At 42.2% G+C, this 22,448-nt stretch overlaps 6 protein-coding genes across 6 annotated transcripts; 1 reads left to right on the top strand and 5 right to left on the bottom strand.

The window, feature by feature from the left end:
• Nucleotides 1–1,013: 1,013 nt before the first annotated feature.
• Nucleotides 1,014–2,870, bottom strand: EAE97_004302 (uncharacterized protein). Its single transcript, XM_038874814.1, has 3 exons — nt 2,491–2,870; nt 1,771–2,355; nt 1,014–1,703 (listed from the first exon to the last, which is right to left on the bottom strand). Exons 1-3 carry the CDS (start codon nt 2,570–2,572, stop codon nt 1,225–1,227), a joined length of 1,146 nt encoding a protein of 381 aa, XP_038734258.1. The 5' UTR covers nt 2,573–2,870; the 3' UTR covers nt 1,014–1,224.
• Nucleotides 2,871–4,021: 1,151 nt separating this feature from the next.
• On the bottom strand, nt 4,022–5,213 carry EAE97_004303 (uncharacterized protein; the record flags this gene model as incomplete). The annotated part of the gene is made up of 3 exons (XM_038874815.1): nt 4,022–4,384; nt 4,482–5,033; nt 5,133–5,213. 3 exons carry the CDS (start codon nt 5,211–5,213, stop codon nt 4,022–4,024), a joined length of 996 nt encoding a protein of 331 aa, XP_038734259.1.
• A 2,509-nt stretch (nt 5,214–7,722) lies between these two features.
• Nucleotides 7,723–8,901, bottom strand: EAE97_004304 (uncharacterized protein; the record flags this gene model as incomplete). The annotated part of the gene is made up of 1 exon (XM_038874816.1): nt 7,723–8,901. The coding sequence occupies one exon, from the start codon at nt 8,899–8,901 to the stop codon at nt 7,723–7,725; it is 1,179 nt and encodes a 392-aa protein (XP_038734260.1).
• A 2,498-nt stretch (nt 8,902–11,399) lies between these two features.
• EAE97_004305 (uncharacterized protein) lies at nt 11,400–12,573 on the top strand (the record flags this gene model as incomplete). The annotated part of the gene is made up of 2 exons (XM_038874817.1): nt 11,400–12,208; nt 12,234–12,573. The coding sequence occupies 2 exons, from the start codon at nt 11,400–11,402 to the stop codon at nt 12,571–12,573; spliced, it is 1,149 nt and encodes a 382-aa protein (XP_038734261.1).
• A 2,939-nt stretch (nt 12,574–15,512) lies between these two features.
• EAE97_004306 (uncharacterized protein) lies at nt 15,513–17,546 on the bottom strand (the record flags this gene model as incomplete). The annotated part of the gene is made up of 4 exons (XM_038874818.1): nt 15,513–16,834; nt 16,969–17,058; nt 17,164–17,289; nt 17,342–17,546. 4 exons carry the CDS (start codon nt 17,544–17,546, stop codon nt 15,513–15,515), a joined length of 1,743 nt encoding a protein of 580 aa, XP_038734262.1.
• A 3,416-nt stretch (nt 17,547–20,962) lies between these two features.
• On the bottom strand, nt 20,963–22,427 carry EAE97_004307 (uncharacterized protein). The gene is made up of 2 exons (XM_038874819.1): nt 22,372–22,427; nt 20,963–22,286 (listed from the first exon to the last, which is right to left on the bottom strand). Exons 1-2 carry the CDS (start codon nt 22,375–22,377, stop codon nt 21,396–21,398), a joined length of 897 nt encoding a protein of 298 aa, XP_038734263.1. The 5' UTR covers nt 22,378–22,427; the 3' UTR covers nt 20,963–21,395.
• Nucleotides 22,428–22,448: the final 21 nt, after the last annotated feature.

A 22,448-nucleotide genomic window follows, 5' to 3' on the forward strand; every position in this document is an offset into this window, starting at 1 on the left:
GCCTTCGCCTCCAATCCCATACTTACACCTACTTACCTTGTATCCTCTGTAAATTGAAGGCGCTATAATCCTCAAGTATCCCACCATCAACTTACAAACCATACCCGGTCTACTCCCTCGCTTACTTACATAATGCGCCTACCACTTCTCTCAGAATCCGAGCAGGAATCTGAGAACGTAAGCAGCGATCCAAGACGTCAAGGCAATCCTGTATCCTGCATCCTGAAGCTACTAAAAGGAAGAATAGAAAGAAATAGAGAAAGTAAGAACTCACCTGAGAAAATTATTCACTTACCAAGCACTTAATCTCCAGCACTTCAACTCAACAAACCCTCTTAACTTCAAGCCTACCATTTCTTCCCTCTCCCCTCTCTCCTGTCATTCTGACCCACAGTCTGATTCTCATGTACATCACCCTCCACATCACTCTCCACATCCAACTTCCAAACAACCCTTTACCATATTCTTCTCCCCTCCCACCCTTACCTCCCCTCTACCCCCACTGATTCAACCCCATCACAAGAATATTATACCCTACAATACTCATTTCATCTACACTACATACCACATATAACATACACCACACCACACCATCCATCCTTCATCATTCATCCTCCATCCCCTATTCCCTATTTCCAATCTCTATTCCCCATCTCTATTTCCAAAAACAACCCTCCCCCAAGCGAGGAGAGCAAACAAGAACCCAACATCCAATACCTACCTACGTATACCCAAACTGAAGGGCTCAGCTCAAGGTCGGTCTCAAAGGATAGGAAAGAAAATGAATACAACAAATATCTGGTGACACCATCTGGACAGTGAAGTAACTACACTCACTCACTACTACCCACTAGGTAGGCCAATATTCTGACATCAACAATCACAGTTAACAACAAGTTCCATTCAAAACGCAAGAAACAATAAGCGATTTTACAAAAAGAAAACAAGGCATCTGTAGAAAGACCGTAAAAATCAAATTGACGATCATTCACTTTCTCCATGATACGAAATTGCTGGTATTTTTAGTCTTTTTGCATTTCGATTTAGATATGATATATCCATTTCCCATTCCCAATTTCCTGCCTAAACTCCTGGTGTGTGTGAATATATAAATACCTATATTCTTCAATTCTCTTCTCCTTCCCTATTTCCTTCTTCCTCTCTTCCCATGCGCTTTTGCCGTCTCGAGCTTTACCTGCATGTGACGAAATTGCTCCCAACCATCTAATCTTCATTGTACTTTCCACTATCCAACATACCCTTCGCACCTCTCCCACTTCTCCGTCCCCAAACCCTCAACCCCCACTCTGTAATCGTGAATCCCCAATGGCCCGCCACCAACACACCACTCACAACATTGACAACCTTAACCACAAATCTCAAGAATCCATCTCTACTTTCCTCTACTGTCAAAAGAAGCGGTTCAATATCATATTTGAAGAATATACCCGGTATGCTGCGTTCGCCTACAATATGTTCTTGTGATGTAACAGCGTATTGATTTGTGCGTAGAAGAGTGGGAGATGACGAGGGAGAAAATGCCGATGGCGAGAGGGAGTAAAGAGTTGGGACTATGGAGAGGAAGTATTGGTATTTGTGGAAATGGTTGGGTGTGCCGGCGATGGTGCGGTCGAGGGGGTTGAGAAGGGAGGGGTAGAAGGGGCCGAATGATAACTCGTTGATTATATGGGAGAAATTGAATGCTATATTGCGTCAGCAGTTATTCAAAACATTCACAAGCAGAAAAGGAAAAGAAAGAGGAATACAAACCACTATGATCCAAATGTTGTCCCATCTCCGGATATCCATGACCCCTTGCAGTGATATGAAAGTCTCCTTGCACCTTATTAACCTCCAAACTTCCATAAACCCTACAACTATCACCTCCCTTAGGACCACCCTTAACTCTTGGGGTCTTCGCGAACTTCGCCCTCTTCTTTCCTCCCAATACCACAATATCATGAACATGTTCCTCTCCAAATCCCTCCTCGTGATATTCCTCCCCGGTAATCACTCTTCCGTGTGCATCTTTACCCAGTTGATGTATACCCTTTGCATCCACCCATTGTTTCCAATTTGTCGCATCCTCTTTGAGCATTATTCCAGCTAATATGCGATCACCAGCCGCATCTTGTACGTTAATATGGATCTCCGAACATTTCATTTTGATAACCATATCCATGTTTATCTGTAGGGAATGTCCAACACCCTTCTCAACTACGAAGGTGTGGGTTTCATGGCCAGTCCACCAACGCATGAATTCGGAGACGAGAAGAGCGAAGGACACGAGCATCATGGCGACGGTCCATTTGCCGCCCCCAGAAGTTTGTGTTATATATTGTGGCTTTGCTTTGGCTGTTGAGTGGGAAAGTTAGCTGGTGATCTTCCATGTTGATTATATGCTTCAAAATGAACGGGCAATTAGATGCAATTGCAGCCCAATATATGATCGCAAGCAAAAGTGTACACAAGCAAAAGAATGAAACATACGAAAAGCATCAAAAGCCTTCACAATCCCCCCCTTCTCCCCAAACGACCCCTCATCCAACCCATGATCTGAAAATCCATTCATTTTACCAGACTCGTTTCGTTCGTCCTGTCCCTTTGGAGTTCTCTTCTTTTCCTTTGCGCATACAATTCTCCAAATCAATCTCTCCCTCCTTTGCAATATTCACATGTGCAATCCTCTTGATCCTCTCAATTCGATTGATTCCCCAATAAAAAGTCTCCTTAAAGAACGAGAAACAAGCACGAAAATGAGGCTAAGAATAAGAAGTGGACAAAACTTCAAGAACCAACACAATCCATCGAAAACTTCACACTTGAAATTCAAGAAAACAAAAGAAGTCTCGAAATTTGGAGATATTGATTTCAGTGCTATGAAGATGTGCTCAGGCCTAGAATTAGCAGTTGAAAGCTGTCCTTGAAGTAGTCCGAAGATATACCGATGGAATATGATTGGTCAATCTAGTTCGATAGTGCAAGGCTGACGAATTCATCGGTAAGGGTTCAGGGTTGAAGTTTTATGGGCTCGTGCAGCGGGTTTTATGTGGTGTCAGTGAAAAGTGCATGAACATGAGGTGGGTGCGGTGTCTTGTAGTCGATTGGTATACGGGAATATGGGAAAGATTATAAGAATTGGTGTATTGATGAAATGGCGAATTGGCGGATAAGCTACACAGAGACGGAGATAGAGAGAAGGCGAGAAGGGGTTTTGTTGAACATATGATTGATAACATATTTCGATTGAATATAGGCTCAGATAATGAGGAGTAGCATGAGGTATCCGTATCAAAGCTTTAGGTGACTTGATGTGAAGCTACGGGTAGAATCTGCAAGATCGTCAGATCTACAACCTCAAGACCGTCCGCTCACTCCTAAAATTTGGGAGGAATTCCGACCACTCCAAACAAGCAAGCACACATGTATAATTGGTTGATTACTAAAGGACATTCGTTTATTTTTGCATTTCATTATATTGGCTTCCTTTCTCCCTCCTTCATGAACTCCACTTCCAACCACTGGAAGCACAATCATGCCTTATTAAAGAACCTGCAGGTGTCCCCAACCATCTCCCCAGTTTCTCTCTTCTCCCGTTCTTCCTCTCGTTCTCCCCAAACTATGCCATAGTCATAGTCCCCCCCCCCAAACCCCAACCCATCCCGTCGTCATAATATTAAAATACTTATGTAAAAAACCCCAAGCTTTTTGCATAACATGATATGTGACTCGTCCATCCCGTTGTGCATTAAAGACCCCAATTCATTCGTAGAAAGAGTAGAAAAGAAACGCGCGCAAGTAGAGAAAAAAAAAGAAATTACGAAAGATGATGCCCCAAACAACTATACAACATACAAGATTCTGTCCCATCCCCTTTATGGTCCTGTGGAACCACATCATTCGTTGAATCTGTCAATTGCTTTCAAACCCCCACCCCTCCATCATACTTCGTGCCCCGGAAGACTCACGAGCTCAAATCCATTAGAAAATTTCAACTACTACCGCGCGTTCATGCAGGCCTTTAACTAGTAGCAGTCTTGGACCCCTTGACCGCCAGTCCAACACCCAGACCGACACCGAGCGCAATGGCCAGGATAATAATGAGCGTAACCAACAAGCACCACCACTTGAGTCTGTTTCTACGACGAGCATGTTCATTCGCCTTGTCAATTTGAACATTTGCTTTGTCGACATCTTCAGCGGTTTTGATGGCGTTTTGTTCGGTATGTTCGACAACTGGATCTTGAGCTTCGACTATTTGGGCCATATCGGCGAACATAGCTGCAAGATCGGTGAGAGTAGCTTCAATACGTTGAAGTTCGTTGTGACGAGCACGAACGGCTCCGAGAACTGAAGATGCTTGTCCAGATCGATTGGATTTGAGCTGAATAGTTTGTTAGAATGATTTTAGAGGTGAGGAATTAATCTTTGAGAGTATCAAATGGCAGGGGGACCCAAAATCAAGATAGGATAGAACATACAGCAGTTTGGAAAACACCTTCCGAACCCCAATCCATCTGACTAGCTTCCTCGACCTCCGCCTCCGTAGCTTCAGGGTTAACAATACGGTACTGTCGTCCAATTTGGCGTCTATATTCGTTTCTATAATTCAACTCCTCTTCCCTATACTGCTGCAATTGATTTTCGAATTCCGTCTTCAACTTCTTAGCTTGCGTGCTCTTGATATTCTTGGTCCCATCTTGAGTCTTGATCGCATCACCTTCCAAATACTTGATCTGGTCACGAATTTGAGTGTTTTTGAGCTGGGTTTGTGTTACAAGATTTTCGAGGGAGGCGGTGGAGGAAGAATCGGGGGAAGAGAGGGCGCGTTGGTGGAGAGTGGCAATTTGGGAGATATTAGAGGATAGAGAACGAATTTCGGATTTGGCAAAGTCAACGCGATCGAGGAAAGCCTGTTGAGTAAGGACGTTGCTACTTGGAGGTGGAATGGCGCCGGGTGTACCGGAGGAATAGTTGGATCCTTCGGAGTAGTTTGACATTTCGTGGGAAAGCCCTGGCTGGCCTGCATTGTTCTATCATAGCGTTAGTATTTCTATAATAATGTTGCGCACATATGTTGTAATGATAATGAAGAGAGGATGAGGATGAGGATGAAATTGAATTTTGCTTACACCTCCATAGCCGGCTTCAGCAGCACCCGAGTTTTGATATGGATTTCCACCAATACCTTGATATTGTTGAGTGTACGACATATTGACTGAATCAATTGATGCAAAATATCAATGCTGTAATTTCAATTGTTTGCGATCAAAATGATAAGAAAAGATTTCGATAGACGGTGTGTGGTTATCGGAAGGAAGGAAGAAGGAATGGATTTGTTGTTGTTGTTGTAGTTAAGAGAAAGGTTAAAAAGACCCGGGGTCGAAAAATCGAATGACGTTAGGTGGAAATATGGCCGGCCTTGTTAGTTCTATGTAAGAAGAAAAAGCCGGGGAAAGCGAAATTAAAATCAAATCTTTATTTTGATCTCCAAGAAAATTTGAAGAAGAGAAGAAGTTTTTTCAAATTATAATCTCCGACGATTGTAGGTTTGTATAGGTATTATATTGGGAAATGGATGTGAGGTGGATGGAAATGGAAATGGAAATGGAAATGGAATTCGTTCCCTCCAGTACCTAGGTAGGTATTGAATGGATGTTGTATGAGAGAAGTTGAAATCAAGCAAAAGCAAAGTGTGAGATTAGGTGTGACTGTATGAGATTGATTTATGAGTGGAGTAAGATATCGGTAGTCCTATTGGATATCAAAACAACAACTTCTATATTCACCGATGGCGAACTTAATAATGTCTATTAAGAGGACTGACTGATGATCTTTTTTTCTTTATTATGTAGTTCATACCATTGCCCCAGTTGGCTTCAGAGATCGGATGAGGGGATGGGATGTCGCTTTCACGCTTTCATTGTTTAAGCGAACGTTTGAAGGCTGTGCTATGTATGTATGTCTGGTCTGTATGTGTATGTGCATGTACGTGAACGGAGTAGGTGATGTGTCAATCGGTCAATCAATCAGGTCAGTCAGGTCAATCAGGTCAATCAGGTCAATCAGGTCACTCAAGCCAACCAATATCGAATGAAGAATGAACTATGCGATGCTTCTTTTTGCCTTCCCTATCTTGATGTTCTTACAATAGAAGAACGCCATCATCAATACCAAATACTACTAGACAGATACACTTATTAGCAAAATATCCATACCTACCATACAATTACAAATGCCAATGAACCTATTCATCGGCTTCATCTGAGATCGAATATCGACTTGCATTTGTACGCGTATGTATTACTGCTGCGCATTCCACTTTCTCGCTATATTGATGATGCCTATCCTGCTGAGCCTCCCTGTCTCAACTGTATCGTATAATTAAGCCTTTTACTTACTTACATAATATGTCCATCATCTCCTGATTCGCATTCACGCCACCAATAGTAGGTTTTTGGCACGGAAGTTTTTGCCATCTCGTATAATCATCATTTCTGAGATATAAGTTTCTGCTTGCCGTCAACATGAGACGAGTCGCTGAACCCGAGTTTGGCTAATGGGGATTCCTTGAGGTGTCTCGAAAGTGAGTGCTTGAAAAGGTGGGGTTCGTCCCCCCTCGGAGAGTTCTGAGTTGATGCACTTCTCCCTTTTACATTTTTGGTAGACATTTTTTCGCTCTCTTGTTACTCTCCAGCTTGCCTCACATTCTTAAGTTTGGAAGCAGCAGGTTGTTGGAAGTACCCAATTACACATGATTTATGGTGCCACGGTCTCTTTTGTTGCAAAATGGTACATCCCAGTGTTCTCTTTTTCCCGATGATACTCCGGTTTCGTCAGCCAATGAGTAGTCTCGTTTGACTGTATCACATGATCATTCATTTTCCTGGTTTGTTGCATATCTTAATAATAAGAGTGTCGTTCATAGTTCTTGGGGTTCGTCCATCAGGAAGGTGCATGATGGCATGGATTGACGGGCTCTTCGCAGGCCGGAATTGACCACTGGCAAAGCACTTCAACAATCCAATTGTTTCATTCCAATTCAAAGTACTAAATGTTTAAATACTTTTATAATTCAAAATTATTCAAAGATCTATTCAACATTATTAACTATTGTAATGTCAACATCAATAGATTTATTATAGAATTTATTAGAGTGATCAATTCTACCCTCTTTTCTCTCCTGGGTAGAGACGGGAGGGATACTTCTCAACTGCCGAGATTTATAACAAATTCATTCTTTGATTGTTTGATATCAAAAGTTATCATTTAATCGTCTCATCTCAAGTGAATAATTGTAACAATCCCTAAGATATACATACAAGTTGATATATTAAGAGATATCCAGTGTCCTGTCCACCCCACCATCATGGGCACCACTTCTCATACACTTCGTATGTAAGTAATAGATAGGATAGTAATATCTATATTGAATAGTGTTCCTTTTTTATTCGAAGGGGCAGAATTACAATACCTTTTACTCTATATGCTTTGTGTATACACTTTACGAAGTCTGCTCAACAGTCAATGTGTACTAGGTATTGTTGAAATTCATAGCATTGTAAAAATATTTAAACCATCGAATATCTATTATCTATTATCTATTATCGAAACTCATCGAAACTACTGAACCATTGAATATGTAACCATCGTGGCTATTGAAGCAACAAGTCGAGACCCCTAAGCACCGTCATCGTAACTAAATAACACCAATAGCATAACCTAAACCTTGATCACGCTCAGCTCGCACACCTCTTCTAGCTCTCGAAACACAGATTCTGTCTGGAAAACGTACTGGATGGCCTTTTCCCCATCCACGTGCATGACGTTGTTCAGTGTAACCTCTCGCCAATCTCTAAGACGAGCAATGGCGTTATTGTCTCCCTTTGCAATAGGAGCGATGATTAGTGCATGACTGTGCATCCTAGCCATGGTACCTCGTAAATTTGCACCTCCTCTACAGGTATACACAACCTGCTTCCACAGATCTCCGAATGGACAAACGTATGGGGGGAGAGCCTCTAAGAAAGAATTCGGTACAATCATCTGTATCATCAAGGCTGGGGATGATGTTCGGTTTCGGACATAACCGCGATATACTTTCGCGACACTGAGGCTCGGGGTGAAGTAAATTGGTGCAAAGATCCTTCCTCTGAAATCTGTTGGCGGCAAGCTCGCGAGAGATTCGATATCTATACTTCCATCCGATAAATACGCAACTCGGGTGCTGGAAATGGCTTTGTAGAGTATCGTATGTCCAGGTACGGCTGATGAAGGCGCTCTTGCAACCGCAGCTCTTATCTCAGACTCACCATCTTCGGTGCCATTTCTCCTCCTCTCGTCTCTTCTGGCACTATTCTTTTGTAACCCCTCAAGACCTAAGTATCGAATACTCATCGTGTCGCGGACCCAGTACTGAATCGTTTCGGTCATCCGTACACCTTCAAATGCACTTGCCATTATGCAGTTGATCAGCTCACCCGCCAATCCCCAGAGCTCCATTTGCTCAATACACGCCTCCCGACCATCTGAAATGTTGACCTCCGGAACGTATCTTTCAAGGACGAACCCTAAAAACTCCATCTCAATAACCTCTTGCCCATCTTCTGTCTCAGCTTCTTTGATCTCTCGCCATCTGCTCCAAATCTCTCCAGCTTTTTGTAACCCCCACCCGAGATATATCAGTGTCTCCGGAGACACAAGTAGATCTGGAACTATCTGCGTATCTTCTGACCCACTCGAGCTTGAGATATACTCCTCAGACATTAGATGCAATGACACTTCACGTCTTCTTCCATGCGCTGGCTTCAAGTGACCCGCTCTTGTAAGAGCATCCGCATCGGTAGGGTGAAATATTGGGGAGTCAGCAGCATCAGCTGTATCTGGAGGTATCGCAGTCATCTTGTTAGATATACTGTTGTTCAAAGGCTCTCTTTCTTGGAAGCGCAGATGAAAATTTCGTTAGAGACGAAGTATGAGGATGTAGCTGTGATGGAATTTGGATAGGATTCTGGGATGGATTGTCAAATTTATACACTTGGAAGAAAATCTAAGGTCGAGGTTTGGCGTGGGAGTTAGGTATATCATGTGTTTCGTTGATAAGATTCACCATAGAATAGAGGGGTTCAGACAGGGATCGTCACAAGTCTAAGTATGATTCACAACATAGATTATTGATTTAGATTATTTGCTTTCGTCGAAAGAGGAATATGATCCGCGGGAGAACTGATTTAAATATGATTCACAATAAATAGTTCCAGTAGATACGTTCATGTACTTCCTTCAACGGAAATTATGACGTGCGGAGTGACTGATTTATTAATAGGTGTGCTTGGGGGTGGGGTGTTTGATCTAGCCCTAATCTAAGATCTGGAAATCTGCATCTAATTGGATCTAATTGGATCTAATTGGGTGGATCTGCATAACTGAAGTTAACTTGACAGACTACATTGGAAACCCTTTTTAGTCCTAAAATTAAGCATGAAACATTATCTTTCGTTCTCTTAATCTTTCTATTCCTATAAACCTCACTAGGTACCTAGATAGGCTCGTTCAAGAATGCCACGTGATCATTTCTTTTGAATCTGGTCTGTTGCACATCTCAAAAATGTCGTTCCGAGTTCTTAGGGCTCGTCCCCTCTCTCCAAATTACCTTTCAAAGAGTCAGTAAGTTTCATCAAATTAATCTGTCGGATTTGCTACCTCTAATTTATCATATTTCTGACCACAGTAGGTATGGTATGTAAAAGAAATCTTCAAGCAAGCTGTGAAATGCCGGGAAAATCTTCTTTGGCGTGCTTTCTCAATCCTGTTCTTGTTCTATCTTGGGTATTTTGTATCAATTACCTACCTACTCATCTAGTATTTTGATATCATCTGTAAAATTTTACGCCGCTGAGATGCAGCGGCTCAAGTATTGTTTTTCTCAAATACATACACTCTCTTTGGTCCTACCTCTTCTTCAGATGAAACTCGATTGATAAACTAGCCTGGTCGAGTCAGCGTCAGCGTTTAAAGCACCAATAGTCCAGTCGACCAGCAATACCTCCTGTTTTCTATGAACAATGAGAAGGTATTCGCATCGAAGGTTTGTCAGTAAGACTACAGACAGTAATGGCGAAAGGAAAAATATTTGCAAGTATATGACATCCAAATACTGCCTTCTCATACCTCAACATCCTCATCAACTTACTTATATCCTGTCTCCACCATTTTGAAGATTACTACGCTGCGATATCAATAGATTCCAATCCAAATCTCAAAAGAAGCAATCCTGTTTGCGTGTTTAGATCACATTGGCAACCTGGCAGCCCGGTAAAGGTGAGGTTTAGTATTATGTGAGTAGTGCATTCACAAATACAATTACATTTAGATCCTAAATATATCGGTGTTATAGATAACGCCTTACCACGCTTTGAATAACCAAAATTATGTCAACTCAGTCAGCCTATTAGTATTTCCCTCTAAAGAATGAGAAGTATGAAATACGAGTGCTGTCGATTCTGGCTGGTCCTGATGAGTCGCCTGTACAATGCGAAATGAAAACCATGTCTCTGGTGGACAAGTATATGGAAGACTATACCGCTTTATCCTACTGTTGGGGTAGCTCTCCAGAACAATCAGTAATATGGATTGACAATGTCAGAGTCAGTGTCGGTATCAATCTTGCTAAAGCTCTCATCAGGCTCCGAAGAATGGCTATTGAACTAGTATAGACTGATGCAGTCTGTATCAAACAAAGTGACAATCAGGAGAAAAGCTTTCGAGTCCGACTTATGACACAGATCTACTCAAAAGCGAAAATAGTCTACACATGACTCGGATTGGATTCAAGTGGATTGTCAGCATTTGCCATGAATTCCATGAAGGACCTAGCACTATCAAATCCCCATCGCATCGACTCACTATTGCGTCGAATATCACTTTCGAAACTATTCACATCCCTTAACTGCAACGTTTGTTATCGTTGCAACATTCCAGGATGTAAAGAGCTTACAGCCTCGCTCAGAGACTTTTTCAATTGAGAATACTGGGCAAGGATGTGGATCATCCAGGAAATTGCTGTGGCATCCGACGTTCTGTTTCTGTGCGGCGATGTTGCATCCATAACATATGACCAACTAGCTATAGCCATTAGGTTCCTGAGCAATGAGCTGAAACGTCGAGATTGAAAAGTGGAACGAGCAGCTTCGAATTACCGACACGTGGCTACTATTCGCAACATTTATCAAAATGGCAGTTTAGATCTTCGTCGAGCAATGACGTTGGCTAAACAATCAGTATGTAGATGGCCACAAGATCGAGTCTATGCCCTCGCTGGCTTTTCTAGTGATGGTTCAGTATTAGTTCCAATAATTGACTACGAAAAAACATTGGAAGAAATTTTATGCGATTTAACAATGGCATTTGCTCAAAGGGAAGGCTCTCTCGACGTTATATTAACTCAATCTTATAAATTCAGATCTCGAGAGTTACTTTTACCTTCTTGGTCCCTTAACTGGATATCTTCATCATGCTGGAACGCCACATCCAAATTTATTTTAGAAAGGGCAGAGAAGATTAAGCGCATAGAAAATGTCGATTCTGGACATGAAATTCGAAAGTTGCACACTCGAAGCTACAATGGAAAATGGTTAAATCTCATGGGAACACAACTGGGTACTGTTCAAGATACTGTATGGACGACAAACCCACGAATGCGTCTGACTTCGGGCCACGCTTTTCAACAGCCTGATCATTTACGGGTCGAACAGATAACCTATAGCAAAGCTCACATATTGAATTCGTTGTCTTTATGTTTCCGTCAAGAAGATTTCGAAAGGAAAGATGAGGGCATCATAGGACTTCTTTGGTATGCATTTTATTGCGTTCAGTTTAAAAGGGTCACCAAGGGGATGCTACCACCCCGAAACATCGAATCTCGATCAAAGTATGCCTCAAAGCCATTCCTAATGCACGGAAAGACCTTGAATCAATGGGCCCTTTATAGCAAAAAAGAGATTTGGAAAAAACAGCACTTCGGTTGGTATTTTCAACATCGTAGACTCACATATTTTTTGATCATCCTTATGGGAGTTCTGCCCATTGTTTTTTTGGTTCCGCGCCACAGCCAGAAGTCTGTAGTTTTTGGTATCGGAATTATATGGGTTTTCGTACTATCCTTGGTGCTGATAGTTGCATTAGTGGGTGCAGGATACGCCGTGAAGAGGTGGTACGCTGGTACTTTTTTTTAGTGGCAACGACCAGAAGGCCGAGATTCTTAAGATTTTTGGCAACAAAATGAACTTGGTGAATTCATATGGACCTTGGGAGGAGACATTGAAAATTACTGTTTGTAAGAATGGACTTTTAGCCATGACTGCTGAAGGTACCATGGAGGGAGATGTCATTTGTTATCTGGCTGGCTGTAAGCATCAAGTTGTGTTGAGGATGGAGAAGGAATTAGGGAAGTGGAGAGTTATTGGTAGGGCATTTGTACCAGTTCAGGATATTGAACGAGTCATACAGCAGAAGAATGGAAAGAATTACTCTGGAAAGCTGAGGGTGATGGAGGAAGAGTTTACACTGGTGTAAGGGTGGCTGTTGAAGTCTATTGTTCATATCCTAGGCATGCGGCGTATATAAAATTTGATGAAAGCGCAGGTCGCACTTAATTAATTTACATTTATAGAAGTACTATCAAGTTACGCTTTCCCCGTGGTGCTCACTGTAGGGTCTACTGCGAGATAGAGAGTTACAAAGAGGAAAATAGTCATGTGATACGTTTCTCAGAAGAATCATCTTGAAAATCACGAGACACTATTAGCTCCATATATAGCTGATCTTGAAATTTCGAATTCCAAAGCAGGTTCTGAGAGCTTTACACCAATCAAAGTAGCATGGAAGTTCTGTAGTTTGATTTGGACAGAATCTCAGTGAGATGGAGACGACGGTACATCATTTGATCCAGAATTTCCGAAAGTCCCTACTGCGACCCAGCACTCGGAGTGCCTCAACTTCTGAATTCAATATAACAATATAACGGGTCTCAATCTTTGGCCTCAACCAGGCATTCCAAATAATTTGTCTACACACAAATAGTCTTTTACTTTTACCAATAGAATGAAAGAGGAATCATCAGCAAAGAAGTTGAGATTAAAGGCTGTAGAATAGACTCGGCAAGCTTGGTGAAAGCCTAGCATACGAAGCTGGTACAAGCACGAAGATATGATGCTGTTTTGCAAGCAGCATACAGTCAAGTAAAAGGTGTATCGATCCAAGTACAATACTAGTAAGACCAGACGAAATACCCGAGCCGAGTAAGAAAAGAATTCGAAGGGACAGAAGTCAAAATTGTATAGAATTTGAAGAGCAAACTGACACGAAAAGATGTAAGGAGTAAAAGAGTTGCAGATCTAACGTTGAAAGATCAAGATGCTGCTAAAAGTAAACTAAACATCGAGAGAGAATGACGGATGCTATCCAAAAAGCAGCTCAACAAGCAAAGAATAGAGAAGATGTGAAGAAGCGCAAGAGCAAATAAGTTGCGCAAAGAGAGCAATACCGGAACGCAATATATGAGATCCTCTAGAATTAGCTTGTGACAAAGCCATAAGAACGTAGTAATATCAAGAAGAAGCAAAAGTGAAGAGCATGGGCAGTTCTTGCTGTGCAACTAGAGATACTGCCAGCAAAGAAGGTCAGAAAACTGTCAAAAAAAGCCAAAGATGCCGAAGAATAAAGGGGTTCAATCACTCATGTGGTATTCGCTCACTTTAAGTTCACAAGCATCTGCATTGAGCAAATCTTACCCAGTATTTTCCATCAGCTCGGCTACAACAAATCAAGAAGAGTTAGCAATATCTCTTATTGCCGCAGCTGGAAAACAATACTCGGAAACCGCATATTTGCCACACCTTGAATCTCCTCTTCCCATGCAGGTACCATGTGTCATCAGAACTAAATATAGGTATTAAAAATCTTCAAGCAGGCGATCCTTCTACGCCCTTCATTCCGGACTCCGGAATCCGAGGCTGAAAAATCTCAATCGTATCTTATCGTATTCATCGTATGTGCACATCTTTGCAATAAACTTTTGAAGAATCCTACCCGCCCATCGTCTAAGATCATCTCCAGGGTTGTGTTTAAACGAGAAAATCACACGGTTTCGTTCCGAGATCTTTTAGCGGGGCGAATGTCATTCTTCACGTGAAATTGGGAAATAAATGGATAGCCCTAGATGCGGATCCTGCGACTCGGTTCTCCACTTTGTTGTTTCTCCGTCATTTCCACGATTCCCACCTTTACCGCTTCAGCACTTTCACATTCACATTCACACTTGATAGTGGTGGTTTGTGGATACTAATCATAATATTGGGTGATATGAATATCTGGTGACATTCAGCGGCGAAGGTTATGAGATGATGATAGATTTTGAGGGATTTTGTCTTATCCAGGGCCTATCAATTGAGCGCGTGTTAGATACTCGTAGGACTTTGTATAATCATAGTTTTGTGGATATTTACTAGATCGAACACTATGCGCTATGCAATCACAGGTGGTCAGAGACTGGTATCATAGGGATTCATGGTATTTTATATCCTCAGGTTACTGGGAGTTTCTATACGATAGCAAGAATCGACCGGGTGTACAAGTAAATACCAATGTATCTATCGTATATTGCCAACCCCCCCCCGATGCCCAGTACTCGAACCTTTCATCATAATCATGAATCATTCTTCACTGTGTTATACATCAGATATATTCATTCTTAACCCCCCCTAGAAAGGGCAAGATGAGAGGTTTGAAATATGCCCTGGTCTATAAGTCTTTCCACCTTATAGAAATCAAACATGAGAGATAGTTTATTGCTCAGTATAAACTGGGTACTTCAGGAATGCCTTGGAGCATGCTTAAGAAGTGTATGACTTTGATGTGCGACTTACTTGGTCCATTGCTTACTACATTAACATCGACTTGTCCATCGTATCACCATCGCAATCACCAAACACAAAGGCCATATAAGTCCACTAAGCCATATATATATTTATAAACTATGTAATCTTACCATATACACACTGAGTAGAGTAACCGCCTTCCCATCCGCTCAAACATATCCAAACCAAGGGAATAAAGGTAATTGAATCGAGTCAGCAAGCAAGTTCTGTATTCCTATGCTTCTTCTCTGACTATCCAGAAATCAAAACTAAACGAGTGACCATGCAGATACTCAATATGTACTGCTCGCTCGCGAAATAACCCGGAAGGAAGTAAAGTAAGAATAAAATAAACAAAAATATAATAAACAGATAGATGAATGAATGAATGAATAAATGAGCAATTGATAATAAATAATAAAAATTATGTGCAGTGGTATGAATGAAGGTACTCTGCGTTTCTCATGACATCCGTGATAGTATTGAGTGGTGTTGTGTAATAAGCGAGAGGAGGTTGAAAGATGTAGAAAGACATCCACATGAACGAACAATTTATCCGATTAATGATTTGGAATTGCATAGGGCAACAGGAATCCCTTAAATTCCAGAATCATCCTCAGCGAACAACTGAGTAGGAGTATAAGCATTCCAGTTTGCACAAGTATTCTCAAAAATAGCAGTGTCGCTCATCCCGACAGCAATCGAGCTTTGAGACTCCACAAATTGCATTGCCAATCCCTCAGATGCGTGCCATGCGATATGGCAATGAAGGAGCCAGGAACCAGGGTTGTCAAGCTTGAATGCAATGGCAAGATAACCGTTTCCGGGAAGTGCCGCAACATCACGACGTGGGGGATTGACGAGGTTGAATTTGGCTGGCGACTTGTCGGGATTGAACACATCAGCTTCTTGAGCTACGATGAAGAAATCGTGGCCGTGGAGATGGATAGGATGCCAAATGCCGAAGCCGGTGAGATCCTCGATGACATATACGACCCACTCTTCGTTGGCGTTGGTTTGCTCGAGAGGGACAACGTTGTATTCAGTTGGGAAGATTGTCTCGTTGTTGAATATCTTGAGAGTTGTTGGGGAGCTCCAGTCGAGGAGCAGACTACTAGAATTGATGGTCCATGTGAAGTAGTTGGTGAATGCGAAGGACATCTGTTCGTCGACGAGAGAGTATCCACCAACGTCCAATGCTAAATGTGGAACAAGACTGGCAACTGGCTCATCCTCGCAAGTTCCGCGAGGTGTGGTTTCAACAGAGGTAGGATCTGCGGTGCTAGAGCTATCGTATCGGAGGATACCTGTAGCATTTGCTGCTTCCATGTTGCCTGAGCAGGTGGTTCCCCAATTTCCTCTGATCCAGTAATTATCTGCTGCCGCATTGGCTTCAACAATAACATCATATCTTTGACCAATGCCAATGAGAATGGTGTCCGTAGTGTAGGGTACAATTGGAACAAGATCATTGGCGATAACAGTAAGTGTGTGTCCATCAATGGCGAACTCGAAGTGACTGTCAATTCCAACGTTGATCAATCTCAACCTATATTTGGTGCCTTCGACGAAAGTCAACTCGAATTTCTTACCACCACCAACACAGTTAGGATCAGTAGAGGCTGAGCAATCGAACGTGTTGGTTCCGTTCATCAAAGTGTTTTCAAGTGCTGGAGGAGCGCCAAGTCTAGCGGAGTCCCAAATTTCGAAAACGGATTCATGTGCCCAATCTTGGAGGAAAATAACACCAACATCTTCATCATAGTCCGCAGTAGCAGGACCGTTAATGATTAAGGGTCCAAAGAGTCCATCACCGTATTGAAGAGAGAAGTGAGAGTGATACCAAGTGGTTCCATATTGAGTAGCTTGGAACTTATAAGTCAAGGTATCTCCAGGAGCGATAGGACATTGAGTTACACCTGGATTTGATGTTAGTCATTTTTCAATAGAAGATAGGAAATATTTGTGGGTGCAGGGAGGAGGGGATATAGAATGGGATGGGACAGATGGGGGGATGTTGTGATCGTATGATGACGATCTTTTAAAGACATACCAGGTACACCGTCGTACTCGAGACTTCCTAGTTGACGGATTCCATGCCAATGAATAGATGTACCGTTGTGTTCAAGATTGTTGGTAACGTCTGCAATTAGGTAATTAGTAAATATAGCCAAAGTTTGGACAGAATGATATTCGAGAGCCTCAAGTTGTGAGGACAAAGAGATTCTTTGGGAAACAGAAGACGTACGGATGATAAGATTGTCACCCCAGTCTGCTATAATTGCAGGTCCTGGGACAGTTCCATTGAAGGTCATGGCTGAGCGAGTATAACCATCAGGTGTGATGGTAGAGTTTTCAACTGAAAGCCAGTACTCTGTAAATAAAGTTAGTGATAGACTAATGAATTGGAGTTTGATATCACATACCTCTGGTGACTCCGGTAGGAGTAACATCATACCAGTTGGTATCAATGGAATACTCTCCCCAGCAAGATCTGGAAGTAGCTGAGTTTGCACAAGAGGTAGTGGTGTTTTGACGAGGAGTGAGTGGTGAACGAACAGCTGGGATAGCTGATGCAGATGCCTGTGCAAAGAATGCAGTGAGGGCAGTAAAGATTGTAGAACACTTCATGATTATGAATTAAACAAAAAAAGACGGAAAAGATTGTGTTCTCCAGGCAAGGAGTTGTAAAGAAGAGACTGTGATGAGGATGAGACGAGGACTGAAGAAAGGAATTCCACGGCGAAAGATCTTGACTTTATAGAAAAGTGAAGCTCTTGAAATTGGACCGTCCCGTCAGCTTCGTGTCCACCTCCGAGCTTAGGTTCCAGACGCTGACGGCAACATAGTGAAGTTCGTATTGTCCTGTGATGGCTCGGGTAGCCTTGAATGCTTTGTCGCCGTGCTGGGTTACATTGCATGGGAGGTATACGTACTCTCTGAACCCCATCTATGTGCAGTATATCTGTAGACTCTTTGCTTTTGTTGCCAATGGCATCTCTTGGCATACGAATGTGGTAAGTCGAATGCATGGTGAGAACCTCAAGATCCATCTGAATTATGGAAGGGTTGAAGGAATGGACAGTGCTTCCCAACGCGGAGCTATGCTAGCGCCATCAAAGGTACATTAATATATCACTCCAGGGGAAGACATCAGTTCGTGCCGAAGACCGTGGAGACATATTCAAAGATCACCTGCTGTTGAAACAGTTAATATTCGTCAATCCTTTTGGCTGGAAGGATTACCACATCTGAGCTTATTCGATGATCTGCACTCGTCTCGGTCTTTCGGGACCTGGCAGAAAGTTCGTTGCTAGAGGTAGTGAGCAGAACAACTCGGGGAATTATTCCTCACGTTGTGGTTATAAGCCGCAAGGATTCACGGGTGTCAAGCCACTTTTTCCTCATCGGTAAGTCCTCACACGTCAGTCACAATCGATAACTTACACGATGCAACTATTGCTTACTGGTGACTGCAGGTACACAGATTAGAGTTTTGTGCTAAAAAAAAATCACATAATCAGTAGGCCTCCTGGTAATTCTCCTCAGCCCGCAGCGGAAGGCTTTCGCCCCTGGCTTGGGTTCCATATTTCGTACCCGTGGTCAAAATAGATAATGAAAGTAACTTTCTATGAAAATGGTTCCAGAATAATGAGTGAGTATACTGATGAGTAGCATGCATGGTCTGTTGAGTTAGTAAAATTTCATACTCAATATGCCCACTCAAAATTTCCTTTTCCTTGCATTTCGTAATCGCGCTGTTGCGTATGAAATCTTTCGGGTACCTTACCGAACGTATGAGACGACGCCTTAAGCTTTAGGATTAAGCTTGTATGAACTTAGATTTCAGATTTCATTAGTTTCCGTTTGCTTGAGCCTCAGCCGTATTGATCACTTCCTAAAATGCATTAAACTCTGAGGAACATGTAGAAGTATATGGTGATCTCCGGACACAACACAGATTCAGTCCACGTCCTACTCAAATATCCCCAGAAAAATCGTAACCCAGTTAGAAAAGGCAAGCAAAAGGTTTTTGGGGACCGTCTGTGCACCTTTGTCTGGCATGGATTATGATTAGGGGACTTGATAGAGCTTACGACGCTTTTCAATATCAAGTCTTTGATACCACCCCGCGAATAGTGTATTGTAGTACAATATCGTAGTAGTGTCGAGGGAACCCTAGGGCCGGTAGTTGACCGAGATATACCAAGACATACCAGGACTTCCCATCTTCCTAATCAAGATTGTACCTACTGACATTGCACAGATTGTAGTTAAAGAGCCGGGTCGGAGCTTTCGAAGTGAAGGAAATGTCCGCAACTTTTAAGGTAAAGAAAATGACCGGCAGCATACATCGTGCAGGAATATTGGGTTGATTGCGTTTAGTAGTTCCATTAGTTCCATTAGTTTATGAATATTTAATTTGTAATTTTTTCACAACATATCATTGTCTTCAAGTTTCGAGACCGTAAGGAATGCCAAGAATATAAAGAATGAAGAAAACGGTATTGCATTGCGAATTAGCGTTGATAAAGCTAAGAGTTCGGTTTTTGATAGGGCAAGACGAAACATCCTCAGGAACCGAGCCACATGATTGAGGGGCTTACGGAATAAACAAGCAATGATCGTGTATCCACAGTTGATCGGAACCTTACTTCCTGATGGTGGAGCCACTGCTGCGACTAACTCCTCTTTCTTGCCGAAGGTTTTGTGAAAAGTAGACCCCGAACCTCCTTCCCCCCCCCCCACTCTGTATGGAACTACCTTAACAATTCTAAAGAGGCAACAACGAACAGCATCTATACATTATCAAAACTTTGATTCCTTCCATGGTAGTTTGAATTGCTATCTCGTATTTCACGAGAGATTTCTTCAAGTACATATCACAAAGACTTGTGACAAACTGTACCGTACGTAAATAACACTTTATTACGCGCTGAAATTTCGGGACTCGGAATTCGATGAGCTGAACTAAGAATGATGTCGGCTCCCAAAGGAAGTAATGATGAACAATACATGAAGAAATCTGTACAAAGTAGGTCGTGAAGAAGGGAATGCAGGGTATTCCACATGGTCACAGGGAACCTAATCCTGATAAGATCTTATTCAGATGAACCAGTCGCGATGGTAACGCGGTTCGGCTTAAATCCGAGATTGGGTTTCAACTTGCGCGCCTGTCCTTATAATCCTTGCGATATAAGCATTGCAACCTAATTGATCAGATAGTAACGGCTGTAAGAGCGTGAAGGGGCTGTCAGCTCTTACAGTGACTATTGATCTCGCTAACCTTTCTGTCAAGAGGTAACAAGGTAGGTTTAGATTTACTTTGGCATATTCCTTCAATTTGAGCCCGTCATTCTGAACCCTGAACACCACGAATTTATGTGATGTCTTGCTTACATACGAAGGATAGAAGCAGACCACGGGAACAGATTGGTGCCGTTACTCGTGTCAGCATTGCCTTTGATAATATTGGAAAGACTTTGAAAGGGTCCAAGACTGCAGTATGGATCGATTCAGGGTCATCTCGTGTTGCCCCTGTATCTGTCAATATATTCCCAAAACATTGTGAGGATTTGTGTCCATGACAGCGATAGTGCGAACTTCGTCTCGTTCCCCTGATAGAGACACAACACGCGATGGAGTCGTTCTCATCTTGAAAACTCGCATGGTCCTAATTCGTGAACGGAGAAATTGTGTCCGGCGAGTAAATGATGGAAAGGCCTCAATTAGAAATTCATTTAGAGAGAAAAGAAACTTGGTATGCATCAGATCCACACACACACGATAAAAGATTTTGAAATATTGAAGGTGGAGAGATATGTATATGCCAAGACTTGAATTGGGCAGCCAAGGAAGCCTCGGAGCATCCGCAGAATCATTTTATATCTCCTATCTTGGTCGAATGTTTGAGCAAAAAAACATCAAGAACATGTGAAACCACTCGACTTTTGCCGTTTGGCTCAATTCTCAATATCTATCGATAGATAATTAGCATCTTTGGCAAGTAGCATGCTCAAAGACAACTACAACAAAGCGTTGAAAGAGCTTGAAAGACAAATTAATGAACAATGTGATTGAGAATATGCATCTAGACACCTACACTAATTTTGTTTGCTTCGCTCATAACCGAATTTTGAACAAAGAAACCGAAATGCATAACAAGGTAGCAGAAATGAGGGGATCTGAATAATGCCCAACCATAGACTGTTTTCAGATCACATCGTACCCATGATGCATCAACCCCTCCTCGGTACATTCTCGATTCTTTCCATATCGGTAGACGAGGCATGCAGAGTCGCCGCGACCATATGGCTACTACCTATGTTATCCGCGGATATTTTTTTCTTTGTCACGATCTTTGGTAGATATGTCGATGGAGAAGGACCTCGACTTGTAATCTTTTGAACCTCGCAACAGTAAGTTGATACCACCAAACTCCACGCTAAACAAACAAGCAAATAATCATATCCCAAACTCTCACAGGTAGTCCTTCTTCTTGGAAGTTCTCGTATATTGATTCATCCTCCATTCGACATCGCCATCCTTATTCTCCAAAGTTCCTCCTCTAATTTCGAAACATCTCATCGTCATCCGAGGTCCAACTTCTGCGAGTTCCACATTTTGATATCCCGTCTTAACGAACACGTGGTGTCGAACTTCGATGCTATCTTCAATATTCTTGAACGTGACAACTCTGCTTCCCATTTTCGTCTTGTTCGTAATCGCTTCTCTTGGGGGAAAGATATGTTTCAAGATTTTGACGATTCGAAGACCCAATCTTGATGTAAAGCCTTCGAAGATTAGATGGGGATAAGACTCGCTGACCGTACCACGAGAGCTATTGGGGATGTCATGGCGCAAAACAACATTGTGTAGAGAGAATGATATCGTGGGCCCATGGGGAAAGTGGGATAACGTTAAGGCCGTTGGTGTACCACGATGTTCATGGAGGAGGATGATATCGGAAAGTCCAGATGCTTGGGCGGACGTAATTAGACTTGGCAAAATGAGATTTCCTCGATTTAGACGGATTGAAGTTGGTATCAATAACCTGATCTCTTTCGCAAAGGCAGAAAGTCTTGATGAAGGATCTCTTGAAGTTGTGATCAGTACTCTGGGATCAACGATTCCAGAAAGTTGAGCATATTCATCATCCAAGTCAAGTTCCTCGTTTGCCGTCAAATCTGGTCGTGATTCATCATATTTATAATCTTCTCGTAGTTTTTTATCATTCGCAATTGATGGATCTAAAGGTTTGCCTGATGCTAGAGAGGCTCGAAGCTTTGCGCGCTTTTCACTGATCTCAGCGTCTCGAAGTGTTAAGGCTCTTCGATAGAGATAATCTCGTCGTTGTCGAGCTTGTTTGCGCTAGAGAACATAACATGTATTAGTTAATTGAATTTGAAACAGCATTGCAGGGAAATATATGATGATTGATATGAATCCAACTTACAATCATTTTAATAATGGTTTATTTGGCTTAAGAGAGTTTGTTTTTGAGAGGGATAGTATGAAGCTTTTTTGTGAGGT

The sequence above is a fragment of the Botrytis byssoidea genome, assembly GCF_014898295.1.
Source record: "Botrytis byssoidea strain MUCL 94 chromosome Unknown BBYS_007, whole genome shotgun sequence".
In the NCBI taxonomy this organism is placed as follows: Eukaryota; Fungi; Ascomycota; class Leotiomycetes; order Helotiales; family Sclerotiniaceae; genus Botrytis; species Botrytis byssoidea.